Genomic DNA, 10,652 nt, shown 5'->3' with positions numbered 1-10,652 from the left:
TGCTTGGGGAAAGGAGGATATAACCCTGTCTCGGGTCCCGCGGCGAGCGTCTCCTCCTCCACCTCGGTCGCGTTGCTGGCCTCTCTGGTGTGCAGCTCCCGGCACCGACGCGAGCACCCCCTCGTCCGCCTTCGCCGCCGTCACCTCTCCACAGCTCCGTCCTCTTCACTCTGACTAGTACCACTTCTTTCCAGCTCCACCGACGACTCTCTTGAACTTCGCACACTCCACTCAACTTCCAACTGAACTCTTACTCAACTTCCAACTGAACCGAACTCGACTGACGAACGCAGTCGTTTTTATAAGCCCCGTGGCTTCGCTCTTTCACCCTTGACCCTTTGCCTCCGACCCTTCACCTGGCTCCCCATTGGCCCGAGGAAAAGTGGGCGTGAATGCTTTTTGATCCATGAATTTGCATATAGCGACCGCCCTCCAACGCCCTGGAGGCGGGGCCAAATCGCCCCTCGCTCACCGATTGGACGGAACAAAAGTGGGCGTGAGTCGATTTTGATCAGTTTTTCTGCGGAAAGTCCGTGATGTTTTTGAACACGCTGCTCGGTGCGCGCCCCGCACGAGTCCAGCATCGGTACCCACGAGTGGCGCGAGATGACGGTGATGCGATGGTGGCGAGTTGTGACGGTAAAGGTCGTGGCGGTTGTGGTGAAGCGGCGTTGTGGTTGGTGGTTGTTGTGATGGCCGCGTTGTGGTTGGTGGTTGTTGTGTGATGGCTGTTGAGACGTGGTTGGTGGTGGTAATAATGGCGGCTGGTCCAAAATAAAGATAGTAAAAGAAAAACGACTATCCTGAAGAGTCGCAGCCCTCATGAATGACATTTATTCCCTCTAGACAACGGGTTTGGGCCTAACTACACATATACTTACCGAGATATCTCACCTAAGGGACCTGAATGGTGGTTTGCGAATTTGGTCAACCACAACAATATGTATATGTATATATGTATATGTATATAATGTATATGTATATATATGTGTATATATATATATATATATATATATATATATATATATATATATATATATATATATATATATATATATACATATATGTATGTGTATATGTATATGTATATATATATATATTTTCAGGGTGAAACTTCAAGGTCGATGAGGGATGGGTAAATGTTCTCTGATTGGAAAAAAAAAGTTCACCAGGAAAGTTTTCTCGACTATTCCAATGAATCCCGGGGGTTGGAGCTTAGAAAATCCGAAGTTTAGGAATAAGGACCACCCTAATGTAGAATGCTACATCTGATCAATATGAAAATTTTAGAGGATCATCTGTGGGTAAATTGAGCCACAATTTTTTTTTGATGATGTCATCAGTATGTGATTTCGCAGCCATTTTTTTATTTTTTTTTATTTTTAACAAAAAACCTTTAAAAATCTTTTTCTCTGAAATGGCTGAACAGATCGAGACAAAACTTTACACATATGACCACCTATCCATGAGGAACAAAAGGTTCACACATATGATGTCATAGGTCACATGGTTTGACAGCCATATTGTATTTGCCCTGAAACACATATAAATCTTCTCCAGAACGGCTGGACAGATCGAAGGGCAACTTCACACAAATGTTCCCCAAACCATGATTGCACAAGTTTGTTGAGGAATAATTGATTGGTCACATGGTTTGGCAGCTATATTGGATTGAAGAAAAATATTAAATAATGTTTTCTATGGAACCCCTTAATCATTCAATGTGAAACTTCACAATTATGATCTCGTCGTGATGGGGAATACAGGTTTTAAATTTCAACTTGAATGGACGCGAGTTTTTATTTTATTTTATTTATTTTTATTTTTTGAATGAGACTCACTTGGCTGTGCCTGGATGGGTTTGAAGGTAGAGGAGTAGCAGCTAAATGCAAATCCTATCCAGGTTCCTCTTGATGACGTCATGTTTGCTTTTTGCTTGTTTGCGTTACTTCTGATTACTCCAATGCAGGACTTAACCTATTTGGTCTTCCATTTAATTTGAATTTAATATATTTTTATTCCATTCTAAATTCGATTGAACAATAATAGAAAATGTCATTGGTCAGGATTAGGTGTCCAATCAAAGCAGGCTTGCATCACAGCGGGACGTCTTTGTTCCTGGTCATCACTGCCAGCATTTATAAAGTGGCAGTTATAATTATGTCTCTTGTTAATTACGTAACACCAGTACACAAACGCCACACAAAATACACAATACAAAACAAGTCCTGGCGAGGGTCTGTAATTTTTTTTCTCTTTTTCTTGTTAACAATGTGGCGGTGTCTGTCCCATTGTAGCAATGTGTGGTGTTGTTTTTTATTTATTTTAATTTTTGTAATTCATTCGTTTTCCCATAATGTAATTAGTTTTGCCGAAGTATGTGGTCAACACTGTCTGAATAAAAAAAACTTTTATTTCGTTGTGGAATTTGCCTTTGTGAAGGCTTACACTTAAAATTAGAAGTGAAAGCAAACAGACAAGGAACTTGCTTTTACATTTTTCCTCTGACGGGCTTTGCAATTTTCTCAAACTAACTGTCAACACAATAAAGCGGTTCAAATTAATTGAACCAATATTTAGTTGTTTGTAATTTTTGAATGGAAAAAATGCTGTTTATAGTTTAAAAAAAATATCTATGGACAAGTCTCTCGTGTTACCTGCACTTTATGGGTTCTTTATCTGATGTTTGTGTCCAGTCTTGAGGTGGATGTGTAGTTCATGCTTTGATAGTTCACGGGCAAAGGTTGGAGCATGTCGGCAGGCAGTCTGGTTGAGTTGATGAGTACCAAGAGAGTTCTGGTTTTGCCCGTTAATTATGAAATGCTTTGTGGAATTAAAAGGCTTTTGCACATTTGTGGAGTAGAAATGCTTGTCTGAAGCCTTGAACCCCTTGTGCTTAATTTGCGTGTAAATGTTGCTAATGAGAAGCCAAGGGAGTCCCAAAGCTGACTTTGTGAATAAGCCAGGTTTCCACATGGATTTGAAAGCTCAACCAATTGTTGAAGTTCTGCTGGTTGTCGTGAGTCGTGGTGGTGATCTTGTTGGGTTTTATTTTAATTTTTGTTTTTTAACTTCAGCTCTGCTCCACTTGTAGAACAGCTGTGGTATGTCTGGTACAGTTGCTAAAACGTGAGTTTCATGTTTGTTCATGTTACAAGTGCTTTTGACTTTTACATGGATTCTATATAATGAGGGGCTATTGAAATATCATTCTTTCGCATTTTGTTATTACAAAACTACTTGATCTATTTCTACAATTGTTTTCTGAATGTCTGAAAATGGCATTCTTTATGGAATTTTTTTGTCAGGATTTATTTAAATAATAAATCAATTGAAATAATAAAAAAACTATTTAAATAAACTTTAAATAATAAAAAAAAGATTTTGCCATTGCTTCACCATGTTTTTGGAATTTGAGGAATTATTCTTATTAAATATATATTTTCTTTTAATCATTATTTTTGCATGCTGAAGTATTTTTATTTATTAGCTTTTTCGTTTTTTTTTGGTGAGGGTGGGGCGGGGGGGGGTGGCGAGAGGGTAGAAAAGGGGAGTACTGTTTGGAAAGCGTATCAATGTTGGCTGATTGCTGGAATACGAATCAACTGGATAGCTGATATTGGATGGAAGTTTTGGTGTGATTGGTGGAGAGAGGGGTGGGAAATAGGTGTTGATTGTGGTAGTTATTGCCATGCACATCACTAATTATTTTGCAAATATATATTGTTGTAACTCATCAATGCCAACCTTGCAGAGATTTATTTAAATTAAATGCTTCTACCATTGTTCTGGCAAATTTATGAAGGAACCTCCCCCCCCCCCCAGAAAAAAAACAGGTCTGTCTGTCCATGGTTTAAAATTGAAGGAGCATAATGAAGGTCATTGACTTTTTTATACATGGTCTAGGTTTGTGGAACACAGAACAGAACAGGGAACAGCAGGAGAAAAGGGGAATGCCAATAGCAGAGAGGAGAGAGAAAGTAGATTGAGACGGACAAACAAGGGATTAAAGATGAGTTTAACGGCAGCAAGCGCTAATCTGCCATATTCGGGGTTTCATAATCGTAGTATCGCAGGTTCTTTGGATGTCGTACGCAGATGTAGACACAAGGCGTAGTGTTCATACAGAAGCCTTCAGCCATTTATTCATTCCCAAAGAAGCATCGAGAAAGTTATTTAATCGCTTCGTAAAGCTCCGAAAAGCTCCATGAAACTGTAAAGGAATGATGATGATGTCTTGTGACAACAATACTTCAGAAATGCATGACAGTTCCACTATAAATTGAATACAGTGAATCAAACGAACAGGAAACAGAACTCAAATGGCATCGAATATGTTATGCAAATTGAACGAATGTACATAACGTGTTCACATGAAAATGTGTACAAAAAACATTCCTATCTTTCTTACTACATGAAGTCTTATAAATAGCTACATGTAGAGATATACTGACCACTTTAATCCTCCTTAATGAGTCGTGCTTGTATGTCGATATAACGTATAATGGGCCTGGTCACACCGATGGCCTCGTGGCTCGATATGAACCTCGCAACGCTGTACAAGCTTTACAACATGATGCAAGCTTCGCAGAGTGATGTCAGCTTGCAGCAGCCGTAAGCTTTGCAGAGAGCCAAAGCTTTTGGCTTCCCAGAATGCATCTGCATCCGTTATGAGCTGCACCCAGAACGTTTTCTTCGAGCTTCGCCAGAAACATCCGCTCAGAACATTAATGGTGTCGTGAATCTTTACAAACTGACAAGTGTCATGACTGGCAGTACATTGAGGGTTAGGGGAGAATGCAAGGGGAGTGGGGGGGGGGTGGGGATGACAATAAAACATTAGCAAAATTTTGGTGGGGTGGGGGTGGTTTAACAGATGCAGAAAAGTTAATGGCTTGGATTGGGGATGACCTGAGATTGTGGTGAACTTGAAGACCTGAAGGGAAGAATAACATCGAAGGGAGTATGGAAGTTGGTTCCAAAGGTGGGATAAAGAGAGGAATAAATGAGTGTAGGTGAGCAGTGGTTCTGGTTTTAGGCAGTTTCACTTGGAGGGGGTTCCTGTTCGACCACGTGTGTTCTGCAGATACTTGGGGGAGGGGGGGTACAGCGCAGAGAAGGCAGGGGGGGGCAAGACCAGAAATGAGGCAGAAGACAGAGAGAGACCACAGACCTGTCAGCGATGGAGAAGTGATAGGCACATCGACTCTGCTTCATCATGAGAGATTTGTCTGATGTTATAATTTTTTTCCTCGCCAAAGTAGAGGGTATTGCATTTTAGTCCATTTGTTTGTGTTTTTACTTGCAAAGTCGTAGCTTTTTCATGTACATTGGTCAGTCGATTTCGTTATTCTGTTTGTCTGTCTTTGTTGGTGAAAAAATTTGAGTTTTCTTTTTTTGCCAAGTATGTTGCTCTGTCACATCTTTCTGTTTGTCTGTTTGCCACACGATTTTTGGCCACAGTTTTCAAGGAATTGTTTTGAAATGTTTTGTGTGTGTAGATGACTGGCCAAGGACGGCAACACTAAATTTTGGTGAAGATCTGAATCCTGATCTGGATCTGAGAATTTTTATAGTGATTCTTCACCATTGAGAGATAGGGCCAAAAACGATATATAGCGCAATATCTCAAAAGGTTATGGACGGATTCCACAGAAACTTTGTGGACAGGTTGGGTGTGTGAAAAGGACCATTTGATTCGATTTTGGTGAACATCTGAATCTGGATCCACAGTCGAGAATTTTTCAAGTGATTCTTCACCATTGAGAGATGGGGCCAAAAATGATATATAGCATGATATTTCAAAAAATTATTGGCCCGATATGTTCTACTGGATCAGGCATTGCGTGTTGGAGGTATGCGTTCTATCGAGTGCATTTCTTGTTTTTATTGTAATGATTCATTGTTTTGTGGCTGCAGCATTTGTGTGCTTGAAAACACTTTCATTATTTGTGAGGTGTAGATTGTAACCTTCAAAATCCTTTTGTTTTGCCATATTTATTTTCAATATCTAATTGCTGTGTACGCATTTTGCTATTTTTTTATCAGCGATGGCAACGTGCCGATGGTGCACACCGCAAGTTGGTGCACTGATATGTTCAGGCCACGGGCCTTGTCAAGACTTGATTGAGGCCTATGCGACTGGCCGCCTGGGCATTACACAGACTAAAGCGGCAAACCAAGACCTTTTGTACTGCTCCAACTGTGTGAATGCATACCACCATGCTCGGAGAGATGTTGTCGCCCGGTATAATCACTTTGGCAAGGTAATTTAATGTGGACAGGTTGTGATGTGGGGTGGGGTGGGATGAGAAGGATGTCAAAATGTTGTCTGGGCTTTGAAGATGAAGACATTTGTTTGACTCTCAGCTAAATGTTAATGAGGGCTATTGGGGAAGATGTAAAGTCTGCAGAATCTTTACCAATGTTGCTGTACCTGTCAATGCTTACAGTTGTTGAGCCAGAAAGAGTGCTACCGCCTTTCTACTGCATTGACTCAAACCCTAAGAAGTTCCAACATTGATGATGAGGTTATCCTGTTGGAAAAAGGCCAGGAGTATCGAATGGACGGGGATATTGGTCTCGAGGAGGCGCTGAGAATACCAATCATGGAAATTCTTCAATATCCTTTCTTGCTTCTTCACGTGGATGTTGGTAAGGAACTCGTATGTGTTCATGTTAGAGCTTGCTCTGTGCTCTTCCTGAAGTAATGAACATTCCACCAATTTTTTTTTACCACAAAGAGAAGAGAGATCTTAGACTTCTTGTTTTTCTTTTGCATAATTAGTGGAGCTGTACTAGGTACAAATTATTATTGTAGCTGTGATAAAAACAAAAATTGTGGGTGCATGCATGAATGCGTATGTCCCTAAAATGCATATGGCCAGAATCCTCAAGTTAAATGTGGGACATCAAACTCTGAACGGTAATGTGTTATTTTGTGTGATCAATCAGTAGGACTTCCAAAGCTTAGTGCATGTGGATGTTTTCTTATGGGATGAAGGGAACAGTGACATCATTTAATTTGATAATTCAATGAATTTGTCGGTTACCACACAGATTTTCTTGCAGCATTGGTAGACGATCCTGATTTTTCTTTTTTTTCATTTATTTTCATACAAGGCTCATCGAGCACCTGTATGAAGGGCATCGAGTTTACAGGCCAAAAAAGATGGGGTAGGGGGATTTGATGTACACAAGGAAAGTAGGAATGGCACAAAAATGAGTAACAATGGCATGGAGAGCAGCATCATCCAGGGAAAGAATCAGCTGTATAACAAAAAGAAAAAAAGAGCCCACCAACTTGGTGCTGGTGGAATAATGTCAGTCCTTGGCAATCTGCCTCCTGTCTTGAGATTTGAATGTTGTAGAAGGCCTTTTTTGTCGATTTCCTCAAGAGGAGCAATGTGGGAAGCAGTGAGCAACAGCCCAAACATATAGGGACATCGTGTTTCAGGAAGCTCTGTGATGAGGTCATTGCCACTCAGGAATGCTTTGGCTCCATGGAAAATGTTTTGCCTACCCCTCCCCTGTTTCTTCGTACGAGTGAGGCTCATGAAAGAGCAAGGCAGATGTGGTAGTGGGACAAATGGGAATGAATGAACAGGATATTTAAAAAAGGACCACTGGACCTGTAGCTTATCTCGGCCCTGGCCTAATGTTACCAAATTTGGTAGCATTCTGACTGGTGGGTCTGGAGAGGAGGATTTTTGAAGGAATTTATGCGACTTTTCAAAAAATTTACTCAGCCCACAATTTTGACACACTTCCGGTCACGTGATCAGAATTACCGTAATTTAACATCCCTACCCTGGTCTAATGTTGGAACCCAAATTTGATAGCATTCTGACTCGTGGATCGTGGAAGAGGATTTTGGAAGGAATATATGGGACCGCCATTTTAACACACTTCCAGTCATGTGATTGGCATGGCCTCTGCAATTTAACATTAGGAACCTGTCTGAATGTTGTTAACCAAATTTGGTAGCATTCTGACTGATGGGTCTGGAGAAGAATATTTTTGAAGAAATTTTCTAAGTCGGCTATTTTGACCTACTTAAAGTCATGTGACTGGAGCGAGCTTTGCAAATCCTGTTACCAATCAGGAGAGGAACGTTGCTGCCAAATTTCAGCCAGATCGGCCCAGCGGTTTGGTCGGAGAAGTCGAAAAATGAGGCGGATGGACGGTGCGCGATGACATTACCTTATCTGGAATTTAAATTCCAGATAAGCTAAATATGTTGTAGTTTGGTGATGTATTCCCATAAAAGGTTATGAAGATACAGTGGGGAGAAAAAGTATTTGATACACTGCCGATTTTGCAGGTTTTCCCACTTACAAAGCACGTAGGGGTCTGTAATTTTTAAGCATAGGTACACTTCAACTGTGAAAGATCGAATCGAAAACAAAAATCTTGCAAATCACATTGTTTGATTTTTAAATAATTAATTTGCATTTTATTGCATGAAATAAGTATTTGATAAATCAGAAAAACAGAACTTAATATTTGGTACAGAAACCTTTGTTTGCAATTACAGAGATCAGACGTTTCCTGTAGTTCTTAACCAGGTTTGCACAGACTGCAGCAGGGATTTTGGCCCACTCCTCCAAACAGATCTTCTCCAGATCCTTCAGGTTTCGGGGCTGTCGCTGGGAAACACAGACTTTCAGCTCCCTCCAAAGATTTTCTATTGGGTTCAGGTCTGGAGACTGGCTAGGCCACTCCAGGACCTTGAGATGCTTCTTACGGAGCCACTCCTTAGTTGCCCTGGCTGTGTGTTTCGGGTCGTTGTCATGCTGGAAGACCCAGCCACGCCCCATCTTCAATGCTCTTGTTGAGGGAAGGAGGTTGTTGGCCAAGATCTCGAGATACATGGCCCCATCCATCCTCCCCTCAATACGGTGCAGTCGTCCTGTCCCCTTTGCAGAAAAGCATCCCCAAAGAATGATGTTTCCACCTCCATGCTTCACGGTTGGGATGGTGTTCTTGGGGTTGTACTCATCCTTCTTCTTCCTCCAAACACGGCGAGTGGAGTTTAAACCAAAAAGCTCTATTTTGGTCTCATCAGACCACATGACCTTCTCCCATTCCTCCTCTGGATCATCCAGATGGTCATTGGCAAACTTCAGACGGGCCTGGATATGCGCTGGCTTGAGCAGAGGGACCTTGCGTGCGCTGCAGGATTTTAATCCATGACGGCGTAGTGTGTTACTTATGGTTTTCTTTGATACTGTGGTCCCAGCTCTCTTCAGGTCATTGACCAGGTCCTGCCGTGTAGTTCTGGGCTGATCCCTCACCTTTCTTATGATCATTGAGGCTCCATGAGGTGAGATCTTGCATGGAGCCCCAGACCAAGGGAGATTGACTGTTATCTTGAACTTCTTCCATTTTCTAATAATTGCGCCAACAGTTGTTGCCTTCTCACCAAGCTGCTTGCCTATTGTCCTGTAGCCCATCCCAGCCTTGTGCAAGTCTACAATTTTGTCCCTGATGTTCTTAGACAGCTCCCTGGTCTTGCCCATTGTGGAGAGGTTGGAGTCTGATTGATTGAGTGTGGACAGCTGTCTTTTATGCAGATAACGAGTTCAAACAGGTGCAGTTAATACAGGTAATAAGTGGAGAATGGGAGGGCTTCTTAAAGACAAAACTAACAGGTCTGTGAGAGCCGGAATTCTTACTGGTTGGTAGGTGATCAAATACTTATTTCATGCAATAAAATGCAAATTAATTATTCAAAAATCATACAATGTGATTTTCAGGATTTTTGTTTTAGATTCCGTCTTTCACAGTTGAAGTGTTCCTATGATAAAAATTACAGACTCCTACGTGCTTTGTAAGTGGGAAAACCTGCAAAATCGGCAGTGTATCAAATACTTGTTCTCCCCACTGTATGTGAGGCCAAGGAGTTTCAGGGACTGCACATCTGGAGAAGTGGGTTGGATTGTTTTATTGCCGATTCTTGTGGAGAAGGTTGTGTGTGATTTTTTTTTGAATACCTTGTGTTGAATGGCATGTTCCACGAAGCTGACCAGTGGCTTGTTTTATCCAGCTTTCACGATAGTGATTCAACAGGGGTTGGCCTTTCACAAGATGTATTTGTTCTACACACAGGTGGTGTCTTTGGCAAAATGTTCGTTTGTTTTCAAGAGAATCGGATAGATCCAGAATAACATCGGTCTGAAGATCCTGTTTTATGGAATCCCAGCCTGAAGGGAAAGATTGAGATAAGGGTGACCCACTAGTTCTGCTTGTCGAGGAAATCGGACAAAGGCTTGAGCAGGGGCCACTGAATACCAAAGAAAAACAATTTGGAAATCAAGGCTGCACTCAGACAGTCAAATAATTGTGAGATGGCTCTCACCTTGTAGTTCAGGTCATCCATCCACTGCAGTCAGTTGAAGTAGCATATCTATGATTGAATAGCTTGGTCTGAACTCAAACTGGTTGTCAGAGATGAACAAGTTATAGAGGAGAATACCAGAGTTCTGCTGTAATGATACTCAATTACTTTGCATATGATGCACCGGTTGATCAGATTGGAGATTAGGGTTATCCTGGAATGGCCGACGTGTCCAGATTATTGAATATGAATGCTCCAGGCAGTTTAACCACCACTTGCAGAGTTTTAAATCACTTTTTCTTGATTTAAAATA

The 10,652-nt window shown here is 41.4% G+C and overlaps 1 protein-coding gene across 6 annotated transcripts in view; it reads left to right on the top strand.

Annotated features, from left to right (window-relative positions):
- The window catches only part of LOC147035510 (helicase senataxin-like), a 442,380-nt gene that overhangs the window by 113,448 nt on the left and 318,280 nt on the right, over window positions 1-10,652 (top strand). For all 6 annotated transcript variants that reach the window (XR_015062693.1, XM_085899538.1, XM_085899543.1 and 3 more), the window contains 2 exons: window positions 6,049-6,266; window positions 6,453-6,654. Coding sequence is in view for 5 of the 6 variants with exons in the window: in XM_085899538.1 (XP_085755664.1) it covers window positions 6,051-6,266; window positions 6,453-6,654 (418 nt within the window). In the remaining variant the exon portion in view is untranslated. The remainder of the gene's footprint in view (window positions 1-6,048; window positions 6,267-6,452; window positions 6,655-10,652) is intronic.

This window comes from Eptatretus burgeri, chromosome 1, assembly GCF_056783735.1.
Source record: "Eptatretus burgeri isolate ZD-2024b chromosome 1, Ebu_testis_v1, whole genome shotgun sequence".
NCBI lineage: Eukaryota > Metazoa > Chordata > Myxini > Myxiniformes > Myxinidae > Eptatretus > Eptatretus burgeri.
The sequence above is the reverse complement of the archived record's forward strand: the minus strand, read 5'-3'. Positions and strand labels throughout refer to the sequence as shown.